At 41.3% G+C, this 13,449-nt stretch overlaps 1 protein-coding gene and 1 long non-coding RNA gene across 3 annotated transcripts in view; one reads left to right on the forward strand and one right to left on the reverse strand.

The window, feature by feature from the left end:
- Positions 1-3,196: 3,196 nt before the first annotated feature.
- The window catches only part of fmn2a (formin 2a), a 41,038-nt gene continuing 30,785 nt past the window's right edge, over positions 3,197-13,449 (forward strand). The window contains exons 1-4 of one of the 2 annotated variants that reach the window (XR_014091195.1): positions 3,197-5,418; positions 8,086-8,246; positions 10,238-10,369; positions 12,505-13,370. Coding sequence is in view for 1 of the 2 variants with exons in the window: in XM_008429245.2 (XP_008427467.1) it covers positions 3,264-5,418; positions 8,086-8,246; positions 10,238-10,369; positions 12,505-13,370 (3,314 nt within the window). In the remaining variant the exon portion in view is untranslated. The remainder of the gene's footprint in view (positions 5,419-8,085; positions 8,247-10,237; positions 10,370-12,504; positions 13,371-13,449) is intronic. The other variant, XM_008429245.2, reaches the window with a different exon arrangement.
- LOC145555110 (uncharacterized) lies at positions 7,476-9,195 on the reverse strand. The gene is made up of 2 exons (XR_014091197.1): positions 8,799-9,195; positions 7,476-7,599 (listed from the first exon to the last, which is right to left on the reverse strand). It is a non-coding gene; the product is annotated as an uncharacterized LOC145555110 (long non-coding RNA).

Genomic DNA, 13,449 nt, shown 5'->3' on the forward strand with positions numbered 1-13,449 from the left:
AGTTTCTCAAATTTGTGACAATTTGGCTTTCAAAAAGTGTCCTCAATGGTTGCAGCCTAAAATACAGAACATTGCCTGCTGGTTTGTTCATTACAATGTTTAGACTGATTTAAAAAATATATTTTGGGGGATACTGGCTTTTCTTTTTCAGTCGTCTGGGGTGGAGGTAGGCAGTATAACGTCAATTAAACCGCTGATGTAAATGGGAAAACATGCCAGGAGAAGCTTGGGGAAAGGTGGACAGCTATAAGTGCTAAATTTGTACAGCACATTCAGCAGATGCACAGGCGTATTGGCTTTCTGAAACAATTTTAAGACTTTGTCTTTATGTACTGGCAAGGAAATGGAGATTACCCTCTGTCAGAAACGGTCTGTGTTTATGGGTTTGGAGACTAAGACATTAAAAAGAGAACACAAACTCAATTTACATATTATTCAGTTGCTCAAAGAGTTGGTTCTGTTTGTTTTGTCAGTGGTTTTTGTCTGTGTAAACTTTTTGCATATGTATATCATCAGTGATTAGTAAAATATTAAAACCTAGTGCTTGCTCTCAGCTGAAGAGAAACTCCTCGCACGCAGCTTCAATATCACATCTACCAGGGTAATCTAATAAGGAATGACTAACAAGGAATGCACCCACTGTCTGTAGGTTGTTGTTGTTTTGACATCCTTGCAGCGAGAACTACAAGTCACACCCTCATAGCACATGTTCAACAACATGAACCTCATTAGATTGAGTAAATAATGGCAATTATATCTTGGCTCATGAGTTATCACTGAAAAATTGGGACTAAAGCAAAAGAGTGGTCAACAGATGCGTAAAGAAAGCAGTGAAACAGAAAAGAAATGGTCGTATAATGTCAGTAAAACCACTGATGTAAATGGGCAAACATGCCATAGAAACAGAAATAATCAGTTGAATTTGTGATGTTTAGAAATAACTAATAATCCTTTCAGTCAAATTGACTGGCAACTTCTTGAAGCCAGCTGCTCATTGTTTTGGACCAGTGTCTTGCGAGGTTTACTTTCTCCAACAGATTCAAAAGGTTGATCATCTCCTCTCAACCTGTTTCCATGTGTTAGTGGAGCCCCCTGATGACACAATCATTTAATCAGCTGTATTCAAGCAGAGAATTGATGTGCATCAGTTAGCAGCTGGTGAGCAGAATGAAACACCAGGTAGATGGAGTTTGGACTCTACATGAGCTTGGCAATCAACCCAATTAGCCCATTTAGATTCACCAGCAAGAGTGATGGAAACACAGGTAGAATATGTACATTAGAAAAATGTGTTATTTTTGAGGGTTCAAGAGGAAAATGTTTCTTTCAGTGCCACATAGCGCCAGACAAAGTCTGCAGAATGTGATCAGCTTGTGATCTCTTTTAGCTGGAATTTTAACAGGACTAATTTTACATTGTCTGTGCTTTATAACAAACTCAGACCCATTCACAGTTGGCATTAGTATGCATGGTAAGTCAAACTATGTTAAGCCCTAACTACAGGTGCAAAAGCATTTGAGATGGAAAGAGGGCAATGATGTTCCTCTCACTGCCTTCAGATCCGGCTGGGGACACATTTGGATTATTGTGGCTGTTTGCATGAAATTTATCCTGAAACAAACCGAGTGACTAATATGACATGATTTCCCTCAACCAGCAAGTTATCTTTGCTGTACTCTTTAAAAGATTCAAATTGTTTCTATCACCTAACCTAAAGTAGAAATTATTGTTCAGATAAAAGTTTTCCTACTTGGAAACATTCTTGGTTAAAAATAAATAAATAAAAACATTGTGTTTTACAGTTTTTTTTTTAAATTAATCTTTCGATATTAGGATTATGTAAAAATGAATGAAATCTGTTTATGCAGTATTTGCAAGCTGCTGATTATTCTCAAATAGTTGCTACAGAATCCCAAATCTTCAATAACCACTTCCAAGGAAAATGATGAATACATTGTGAGAAGTGAATTTTCAGCTGTTTGACTGCAGAGTTGTTTTATAAACAATCTGTAAACTAATAATAAGCTTTAAAGATTTCCATATTTTTCGTCCATTTCCTCTTGTATGTCACATCTTTTAAAATCAGACGGTAAAACAGTTTGCAGCTGAACTCTGATGCTTTTCAGACGTCTCAAAGGTTCAGCTGATAGCCAACTCTGACATGGCGACACATTTACTTTCAAGAAAATCCGTAAGAGCCAGAAAATTGCTCAAAATGGGATTTAATACCAGGTGTGAATTTTTATTTTGTTTGGTCTGGTCTACTGACACTCCATTCAGCCGGGATGCATTTTGACACCAGATCTGAAAAGGTTGTTATAGAGATATGATTCCGTGTCCTTCTTCTATTTCTTTTATCTGTTTACACACACACACACTGCTGCATGCTTACATAACCATAACATATAAGTCTGGAGACAAACTAAAACTGGTAAATGGACCTGTGTGCTGCACAGAGAAAAAAATGCAGCACAGCATGACTATCATGCTTAATTGGCTTCACTCCCTTTTGTTTGAGTTTTACTTTAATTCTCCAAACTGATATTGTTCTGACAGTTTCCTCCTGTCAATGCTGCTCTTCATTGCCTCCTATTTGTTCCTAATAGGGAGATTAACTTGGAGCCTAAGAAAGTAGCCCTTCTGTGTTCATGCAAACGTATTTCAGTATTCATTATTTTTTTTACATTTAAATAAGTTCAGGGATAATGAGCTAAGAAAAAAGAAAAAAAAATCAATTAAGCCCACAAACCATTTCTCAAGGTTTGTGATAAAGCCATCACAAGCCGTAGTCACTAGTCTTTATCCTATATTTACCAAAATGTTATTCAGATTTTACAAATTTTCCAGCATAAAAGTGGCCACTTGGTTTGTTTTGTCCTCAGCAATGTCATCTGCACATCTACTTTAATGTTGCTTTTGCTTTGAAAATAAAGATTTCTTATCACAGACAGAAAATAGACATATTAGTATGCAATGTTTCAATAAAAAATCAACAAAAAGTTAGATACCACTACCATTTAGGGAACTATGCATTCCAAGGAACTCGTAACATTGACGTACATTAGTATACTCTTAGATGGCAGAAGTTAAAACTTTGGACAAAATTAACCAGTATGTCCAAGTCTTTCCTCTGCCCCTCCTGTTAGACAGTTTGAACTTAAACTACTTTCAATTAATTCAGTGTTGTTGTTTTATTTTTACTTCTTTGTTTACAGCAGCCTGTACAGATCTCATTCCTTCTGAATTAAGCCAAAGTGACCATAATGCACACCATCAAGACAGTGGAGACCCAGGTTCCCTTCCTCAAGGAGAGTTTCTTTACTTCCACCTTCAAAGGCAGGAGGAAGAGTAGCGTGACCCACATCCTCCATAAACAGCAATCGATCTTGGATCAACAACAGTGCATTTTAGAGCACCAGCCGCTAACTCCGAAGCAGATTCTCCCCAGCTCGGTTGAAAATGGAGCAGGGCAGCAGACCCCCAAGCAGCGGCTTGCTCGCTCGATCAGCAACCCGTTATGCAAGACGCTCGAGCCTGGACAGGCAGATGGGGACAGAAAGGAGGGGCTAAAGGAGAGAAGGGATCAGAGAACGAGTGAGGCTTTGCAGGGGAGGCGGAGGGGGGAGCCTGTGGCTGACAGTGCCAGTCTCCTCCTCCTCTCATCGTCGTCATCATCAGGGGCAGCAGCGCTGGGGGAGCCAGCATCATCCTCACATCTGCTGTCAGCTGTGGTGGGAAGACAGCAAGGATTAACTGGCTCTGGAAGAACTTGGACCAAACAAGGAGCAGCATCAGTGGTAGCCCATGGGGAAGCCCAGAATCCCCCACCTCAGGCCCAGCAGCATGGCCTGTTAGCCAAGGGTGTTCGCCTGATAAGGAATATGGGGAACCAGGAGACAAAGCAGAAGAAAGGAGGGGGAAGTGGTGGAACTGCAGGAGATGTCAACTGTGACGGTGAAGCTGATGAAAGGGAGGTGGACAAACAATCTAAAAAATCCAACAATAAGGCAAGTAAAGGAGGAGAACACAGTGCTAAGAAGAAAATAAAGCCCGAGTCAAAAGGTTCTGTGTTTTCTGGCATGAAGATTAGGAAAAGTCTATCCAAAGTGAAAGGTCTGTCTAAGGATGACACGTTGGAAACTGGGAAACCAGTGCATGTTGGCAAGGACGAGCTTAAGACTGGCACAGAAGCAAGTTCCTCGCCCGATGAGGTGGGCATGGTGTCGGATGTCGAGGGAGATCTGAGCCGCTTGACTGCAGACAGTCGGCAGTCTGTGGAGGACTTTGGCCGCAAGACAAGCTCGGGGTCGGACACTGACCTGTACAGCTTTCACTCGGCTGCAGCTGAAACTGAGGATCTCCTTTCTGATATCCAGCAGGCAATTCAAGAAAAATGTATAGCCAGCACCAGGGTTGTAGAAGCATTACCCAGGCCTGCATCTGAAGGGCTGACCAGTAGGGTGAGCGAAGTCTTGGACACAAACGTATCTCCACAGCTATTTACATTGGAAAAAGAAAAATTGCCTCAGTGTGAAAGTGTAGCTCAAGCACTTAAAAAAATAGAGAATACAAGTACAGACATACCTATGTCCAGAAACTCATCAAGTGAAAGCGCAGCACCGTCCTCTGCTCTGGACACAGAAATAAGCGGCAGCAGTGTTCTTCCAAAAACTAACAGCGACTACAGCTTCCAGGACACAACAGCAACTACTTCATACGAGAGTGCTGAAGAGCCCCAGGATGACCTAGAGAGCCCTGATGTACCACCACAGCACAGTCTAGTTCACGGTAGACAGGGTAGAAACACATGTGTGCCGTGTGTCCGTCTGGATCCAGTGTCACCCGGAACAAGCCCAGCTGGAACCCACAAGAGTGCGAGCAGTCTGGATCTCTCGCTTGCGAGGGATGACGAGGAAAGTGTTAGACCGGACTTTCTGCCACTCACACGGAGGAAGAGCAGCATGTCTGTAAGTCACCTGACGGTTGACTGCGTCCCTGGATCTCTGACTAGACGAACATCTGCCACCTCCCCTTCTACTGTCAAGCTCTACCCTCCAGTCCACCCGTCATATGTCAAGACCACCACCAGGCAGCTCACCTCTCCCGTAGGATCCCCGCTTACTAGCCCCAATGTGCCCAGGAAAAGGGAGGCCACCACTCCTTCTTTGGAATCCAACAAGCCTGAGGGCTTTGAAAAGCGCAAGCACAGGTCAAGCTCCATTACCGGACCTCATAGAGTCTCCGGAGACTGGTCGGCAGAGTTGGACTTGGGAGAGAGTCGGAGTGGGTTAGCAAAGTCTCCAGAGCAGGAGAACCCCGAGAAAAGTCACACAGTGGGGACTTATTGGACTCTTGGGTCAAAGAGGGCACATTATGGCAAGAGATCCTCCACAACGCCCTACCTTGATGTCTTCTCTGGTGAGTCACATACTCTAGTTAACTGTACAACTGTATAAAAGAACTAAGTCCATATCTGTCCTGTTTTGGCCAAGAAACTACAGTATTTTTCCCCTCTGTCCCACCAAGCTTCCATATTGGTATTCTAAAGCATTGTCCCATATTAGAGGGGTTACAATAATTCTAATATTACTCTAAATCATTACTGGAAGTAAAACATTTCCCTTGTTGTATTTTTCTATTTGTTTCGTTATTTTCAGGATACAGTTAAGGAACCTGCCAAGTAAAATGTAATTAAAATGTTTACTCAGTTATTACTATATTTTTACATTTGGAGTTTTCGAAATATGAATTTTAAGCAGAGCAGTTTTTTTATTTTTTATTTTTTTTAAGTTCATTAAACCAGCTAGATTTCGTCACTGAAATATACTTTCAGAGAGGATGTTTCAGTCTACCTACATGATGCCGTGTCCTTTTCTAGGCTGTGGGGTCTTTCAGAGGCTCAGCTGTTTATATGTTTGTGTCCTGATGCATTAGGCACACAGATCTGCAGCCCCCCCACCCGTGGCAATGAAATCCTCCAATTCCACTAGCTTAGACATAAAAACACACATGGCCTCTCATGAACTCATCAATGTGCACTAGTGGGTGTTAAACACATGTGACAGTTTTGCCTGCAGGAGAGAAACAAGGTCTGGTGGGAGCCTATTTATTTTCTCAAATAAAACTTACAATTAAACATGGTTTCTAGAGATCTTGGTGGATAGATTTTTTTTATTTAAATAAATGCAGAATTCGATATTTCATACACATTTTGAAACAACTATCAGTGTTATTTATGGTCATGGTGATGAGTGAGTTAATGTTAATACACCATACAGGGATTACCAGGAAAACTGCTGTAATCATTGCACCCATTCTGAGTTATATTGATATTCTCAAATGCACAATGCGCATCAGAGTGATCATTCATGTATGTATTTGCTTGGCAGCTGTAGGGATGCCACATTGAACAAAGTATATACACATGCATGATCAACTCTTTTTTTTTTTTTGACTCAATTTACAAAATAAAATTGCCAACTTTTTTACTTTGCAATTGAGGGCAAAGTATATAAAATGACAGAGAAAAATACATAACCACTTCACATGTTGGTCAGTATTTTGTAGAAATCTTTTTTTTTTTTTTATGAATTCTGCCACATCGGTGCATATGGCCATGTGGACTACGCTGCTGCAACTCGAATATCACAGCTATGACCCATTAATAATTTGATGTCATGTTGCACTACGGTTTCTGCGCTGATAAAGATTCACTCATCCCAACACGTGGGTGAAACTCAATGCTTCACTTACCAAATATGCAGTACATCTATTCAGAAAAGGAGTTCATCCAAAGTGACACAAGTAGTCCAAAGATCATGATAGGATTGTCTTGCAACAATCCACAACATCCATTTTATTTTCCAGTATGCATTTCACCAAAGCAGAGGGCTGGTTTGGTAATGCTGCATCAGTTGACAGTCTTTGTAGCAAGCTAAAGTTATTCTTATAAACTTTAAGGAATTTTCCAAATCTCAAAATATTCAAATATATATTTGAAACATTTGCAAAATATGCAATTTATCAATGAAGACTTAATCAGTTTCTCTAGAAAATGTCTATTTCAAATCCAACACAGATCTGATTTGACCAGTGTGTAATAATAAGTGCCTTGCCTTTAAAAAAATTCAGCACTAAACTCAGAATTACCTCTTTGCTTAGAACACACTATGTCATGACTTTATAAGTTCATGTGATATTGATCATAATGCAATGTTTGCAGGTCACATTTTTGCTTGCAACAGAGGGAAGGCAGAGGAAAACTCATTTAGCTATTTCACACATTTGCTGTGACTGCTAGATATTCAGAGCAGAGCAGCTCAAACCTGTTTTTTTATAGATATTCTCACAGCATCTTGTGTCATGAGACCTTTATTAATTAATTATACACTTTCCTTGATTCACACTCAGAGATTGATGAGGGGAAAAAAGTAGAACTTGCATTGTTGGCATAACTGAAGGAAGGCACAATAAGATTTGAGTTTCAAAAATACAGATTTATTTCAGCGTATAACAAAATGTGCTGAAATGAAACTATATGGTTTACAGTCAAAATGTCACAATGAATATTTCTTCCAGTCCTTGAAAACATCTGTTGACCTGCAACACAAAAAAGATGAGTTTTTGCTGGAGATTACCAATTATCTTACAAAGACATACACATATATATATATATTTTTTTAATTAAATCTTTGATTTTGACTTTTTAGTATAACTACATTATGTTTACCAACAATGTTTTACTCGTTTTGATGTGTACAATATTTAGATGCGGCATAAAAGCAGTTAGCTGTGGTATGCAGCAACTTAAATGCCTCACACCCTTTAATCGGTACTTGTTTTCAACAGTTCACACATTTAGTAACAATTGACATCTCCGGTGTCTTGCTTCAGCATGTGTGAGCAGAGTCTGCCCAGGAAGGTGTTTCATTATCGCATCTAAATTTGAAACTTTCCAAACTGTCTAGATTAACAACGTGTCTGTTCAGTTCCTTGCTAATCCTGCACTAAAACAGACAAACTGCAGGGTTCAGAACGACGGTTCAGCTTGTTTCTTGGTTTCATCCTCCTCTGTTCTGCTGTCAGGTCAGACTCTGTTGGAAAAGCTTTGCACACACAATGGGGGGGACGCAGATGACGAGGCAAAAGAACTGTGTCACCGAATGCTTGCCCATGGTCTGCTGCACCCCTTCAGTGACAGCAACACGGAGCACCGCAGTGATGGGACCGTCTCCACAATCTTCAGTGTAAGCCCACCCTCCATGTTCTGCCATCACACACTTTTTCAGAAATTAAGTTAATTCTATTAGCTTGGCTCCAGCCTTTCCACTGATGTAAAACGAGGCAGGAAGGTAATATTTTTAGTGCACGTATATAAACATTTAAGCCTTTTGTCTGTCCCCTTTTACACAAGAGGACAGAATTTCACTGCTTTACATTTTCTGTAATCAAGTATGACATTCCTTGCCAGAAGGAAAATATTCCCTGTACTTCCCTTTAACAGAATTTCTGCTTGGAAAACCAAATTAGTGTGAGGTGATGTGGCTGAAAGAGCACATGATCATGACATGATCTCACTAATATAGCTTTTTTTTTCAGTTTCTTTTTTTACGTGCAACGCGTAATGCACATATAAAGCAGTTTACATAGCCGTCTCCTGTCAGACAAATTTAAATGTTATTAGCGAAAGACCAGGGATGCATGCAGACCGACCCAGTCATGTGAGCTGACTTCATGAATGTTATTTTCCATTTCTGTTTCAGCAGAGATGGAATCACTGAGGCATCTAATTTACTTACCGACTTTCTCGGGGTATTTTTGCCTAGGTACTTCATTCAAGCAGCTGATTCCTCTAGCTGAACAGTATCGTTCTGTGCTCTTGAAGTATATCTTTACCAATTCTTTCTTTCGGTGCAGGTTTACTTACAAGGATCCGAGCTGGAGACAAAACTGGAGAAACCACATTGTTGTTGTTGTTATATCTAGGGACGTCACTGCCAAACTCTTTTCATTGTACATTCTGCCAGGGGGTACATGCAGGAGTGTATTAGTGATATTCTGATACAAAAGGCCAGCCTGAAACGCTGATACTGGCGGCGTTTGGCAGCGTCGGATTAACCGGACTCCCTCTAATGCTCATGAAGTCTCGCCTGCTCACACACAAGCATGCATCTGTGCTTGCGTAGCCCATCTGCTGACTGCGTTATGTAACGACTCCACGTGCCTTGGGCTCAGGCTGTTCTTCCCCACAAAAAGCTCATCATGACACGACTGGACAGAGTTGTCACCGCTCTGGCTGTGCCCTGGAGTTCTGCATTATTCAGCTCAACCATGAATAACCTTTACCGTTGCCGTCGAAAGTGCAGACTTTGAAGTGGGGCACGGCGACTTACCTATTGAAAGTACAACCCTTGTAAGCTTTTGATGAAAAGTTGGTCTGATTGTGTTTAGAGGTGCAACATTCCGACCACTTGTGTCCGTTGAGGCATTTGACAAAAACAAAAAAAAACCTGCTTGTTTTTGCCGTCCTTGTTTTACCCAAAATCTAATCCTCTAATTTCAATCAGCTTTTCAGTGGGAATATTCATATTCGATTTTTCAGCACGAAATGCTGCATGAAAGTCAGTTCAGTATAAGATTTTTCACCGTCTTCGAATAATACGTCACACATTAGTGCGTAATCTGAGCCTGAATGCAATAGACATTAAAGAAAGTGTGCCCATTTGCATCACACACAACCTCACACGGGTCATTTCCCAATATTCTGAGAAGGAGGTGGACATCTTTCGAAGATGGACTGTGCATTTTTCAGTCTGTGAAAATGCTTCTAATGGGTTTCAAGATTTTGTTGCTGATGACAGAAAAATTATAATTTACAGCGTTTATTTTTTCCAAATGTGTACAGCATTTACAAAACAACTTTCTCAGTTGTTACCTATTGGCTTTTCAAAGAAGTTGTTTTTGATGGCAAAGTATTTTATGCTGGTAAACGTTTGCTATATGAGTCCATATAATTGCAATTGCTAAGGGAGTTTCCACCTTAGGAAAAAAAAAAGATGGCAAGATTAATATATTCAGACAGGGAAGTGACCTTCGGGCTGAGATATGGAGTAGATATAATGGCTTAAACATTTGATTTATTCTCCTCCATCAAAATCAGGCTCTAAATCAGAGTATAATTTAATGAGGTGTAGAAGTGTCATAAATGTTGCTTTCCTTTTTCTTAAACTGTGCGCAGGAGGAGCAGTTGTACACCTGGGCATCTGTGGGCCTCCCAGTGTCTTCCCACTTGTGGGAGCTGTATGGGAGAGGCTTGAGATCCCCTTTGCACCGCTCATCGTCCAAGCCGTCCGGTGCACTGCACTTTCAGGTTGGTTACATTGCCCCAGTTCCTTGCACAATGTTAAGTCTCTGTCAAAACGTAGTTGAGGACAAACTGAGAGGTTTTCTTCTGTATCTTTTTTTCTTTTTTCACACAATTTTACAATATTAGTAAAAGAAGCATCAAATTAAACCTCATTTACCAAGATGAGGCGACTTCTTTTCAGTTGGCATTTATAGTCTTGCAAAAGTGCTCATACGCCTCAAATTTGTTTGCCATTTGAAAACGTTGACATGGTAAAAAGTCATTGTACACTATATTGTCAAAAGTATTTACTCACCCATCCACTTAATTAAATGCAGATTCCAATCACTTCAATGGCCACAAAGTGTTTAAAATCCAGGACCTCATCATCTACACTGATTCTGCAAGCAACTGTACACAATGGGTCACTTTCAGAAACTCCCAGCATTTCACCATGGTACTATTACACGATGTCACTGGTTCAAAACTTCCTCCTAACTTCATGTGGCCCTCAGATAAGCTCCAGAGCATGGTGTGAAAAGTTTCATGTAATGGTTAATGGCGGAGCAGCTGCAGCGTGCATTGCAAACGGTCAGAGGCAGCAGCATGAAGAACACTGCAGCTGGACTCTAGAGCGGAGATGTCTTCTCCAGAGGACAAATTCTGCCTCTCTGGCTGTCAATCCAGTCGAGGAGTTTGGCGGTGGCTTCTCGCCTGGCTGCATGTTGTCGGGTGTAAAAAGTTTGGTGAAGCACAGATTATGGTGTGAAGCTGATTTTCAGGAATACTTTTAATGCTTCAGCAAACCGAGACACTTTAGACAATTTTATGTTGCTAAATTTGAGGTAGTTTAGGGACAGACTGAACATCACTGTGAACTAGTGTAGATGATTAGCCATGAATACCTTATGAGTGGCCTTTGTATGACAGACCTTTACTGGCCTGACCCTGAGTCCTGAGTTCATAAAGAGCATGTTTGAGATTAAATTGAACGGACAACGCAAGCCAGGTATTCTCATCCAAAGTTACTGTCTGACCTCAGTAAACCTGTTTCTGAAAGAATGGTTGAAAGATATAAACACTCTTAATTTTTTTAGGTTTCTAGAAGAGCAAGAGCTATTAGAGCTGCAAAGGATGGAACAACATCATAGTAATCCCTTCAGATTCATATGATGGATAATCCCTATGGATTAATTTATATGAAGGCTGACAAGCCGATCCTTTTGCAATATAGCATATTTTATCGGGGTTTTGTGTGATGGATCAAAGCAAAGTAGTGAATAATTGGAAATTTTATTTAAGGGTGCAATAATTAATCTGGTGAAATGCACAAATGCACATCATGCCAGATAGGACAGGAAACTACTGTGAGACTTGAGTAGTATAGGAATTGTTCTTGGTCAGTTAAAAATAACCATGTGATTATACAGTGAAAATGTTCCCGTTTTATAATGGCTTCACATGCAACATTAAATGATCCGTTTGATGTTGTTCCCAATATTCAGGAATGCACTCGACTTGATGTTCTTTTTTTTATCTACTCGGATTTCTGTGGTTCGTCTGCAACAGCTTGATGGTTTACCCTGTAAAAATGTTTTTGTCCACCAGAGGTCAGGCTTGTTTAGAGAAATGATCCAAGACGACGTCCACTATTTCAAGAACAGTAAAATAAAAGTCGAGGTAACTAATTAAGCCATGACTCCTTGTCTCTCGGGTCACATTGGTATGGTTTTAAAATTTAATGCCGTGTTTTTCAGAATAAAAACCACAACTGTGGGTCCACCAAGTGAAGGCTCTTCAGATGTTCAGGATTATCCGCAAATACATTAACAGATGTTCAATTGTGCTAGATTGGAGCATTTTTACAATTATTTTCTATGATATGTAAAATGTGTAACTAACAATAAGTAATGGTTAAATTCATGACTCTGAAAGGATTTGGAAGTGGATGCAATAGTAATGTGCAAAAAATGGGGATACAAAGAGGCAAATTGACCTTAAGCCAGAAACAATAACACAGAAATTTCACAGATTAACACTTTATTTATTATGATTATTATTATTATTATTATTTGGGATCTTTGTACCAACTTAAAATTTGCATTTGTTTAAATTTCTCCCCTCCCCCTCCTTTTTTTTGTGTTGTCGTTCATTGACAGACAGAATCCAGCAGGTTGAAGTCAGGCCAGTCATCTTCAGAGGATGAAAACTGCCTCATCCCTCAGCTGGAGAAGAAAATTGAGGAGCTGCAGAGTAAGATCGCTGTCCTGCATCGGCCCTCCTTGGCGAAGAGCGGCGAGGACAGTGTGGAAGTTCTGGGGAACGCACAGCCCAAGGCTTCGCAGAAAAGGGCAGAAAGACTGGAGGCATCTGTTCAAACTTCACCCGTAGATGAGGGGTTTAAATTTGACGCATCTGTAAATGGAGGAATTGGCCCCAAGTCCTTTTCAGTCAAATCTTCCAGCCTCAAGTCTACAGAAAGCTTTGTGTGCACCTGCAAAGAGAGGCAGCAAAACGGCGTCACCCAAAGTCCTTCACCTTCCCCTCTTTCTGTTGCCCCTCCAACCTCAAGAGGCATGCCCCCTCCTCCTCTTCCTCCTCCTCCTCCTCCTCCTCCTCCACCTCCTCCTCCACTTGCTCCAATACCTGGTTTTGGACCTTGTCCGCCACCCCCTCCTCCACCTCCGCCACCAGGCTTTGGCCCTCCACCGCCACCTCCTCTGCCTGGAATAGGACCACCACCTCCTCCACCAGGAATGGGACCCCCTCCTCCACCACCACCTCCTCCACCAGGAATGGGACACCCTCCCCCACCACCACCTCCTCCACCGGGAATGGGACCCCTTCCTCCACCACCACCTCCTCCACCGGGAATGGGAGCCCCTCCTCCAGGCTACATCCCTCCACCTCCAGGTCCCATTTCTTCCCTGGTGGTTCAGGAAGCGACCCCTGCCAAAGCCGTGATGGAGCCCCCCAAGCCAATGAAGCCGCTCTACTGGACCCGCATCCAGCTGCACGCTAAAAAGTACGGGTCAGATATGGATCATTTGCACACAGACATTTTAACAGTAGAGATTTTTGAGAGGAAACATGTCCACTTAAGA

This window comes from Poecilia reticulata, chromosome 15 (assembly GCF_904066995.2).
Source record: "Poecilia reticulata chromosome 15, P_reticulata-male-v2, whole genome shotgun sequence".
Classification (NCBI taxonomy): Eukaryota; Metazoa; Chordata; class Actinopteri; order Cyprinodontiformes; family Poeciliidae; genus Poecilia; species Poecilia reticulata.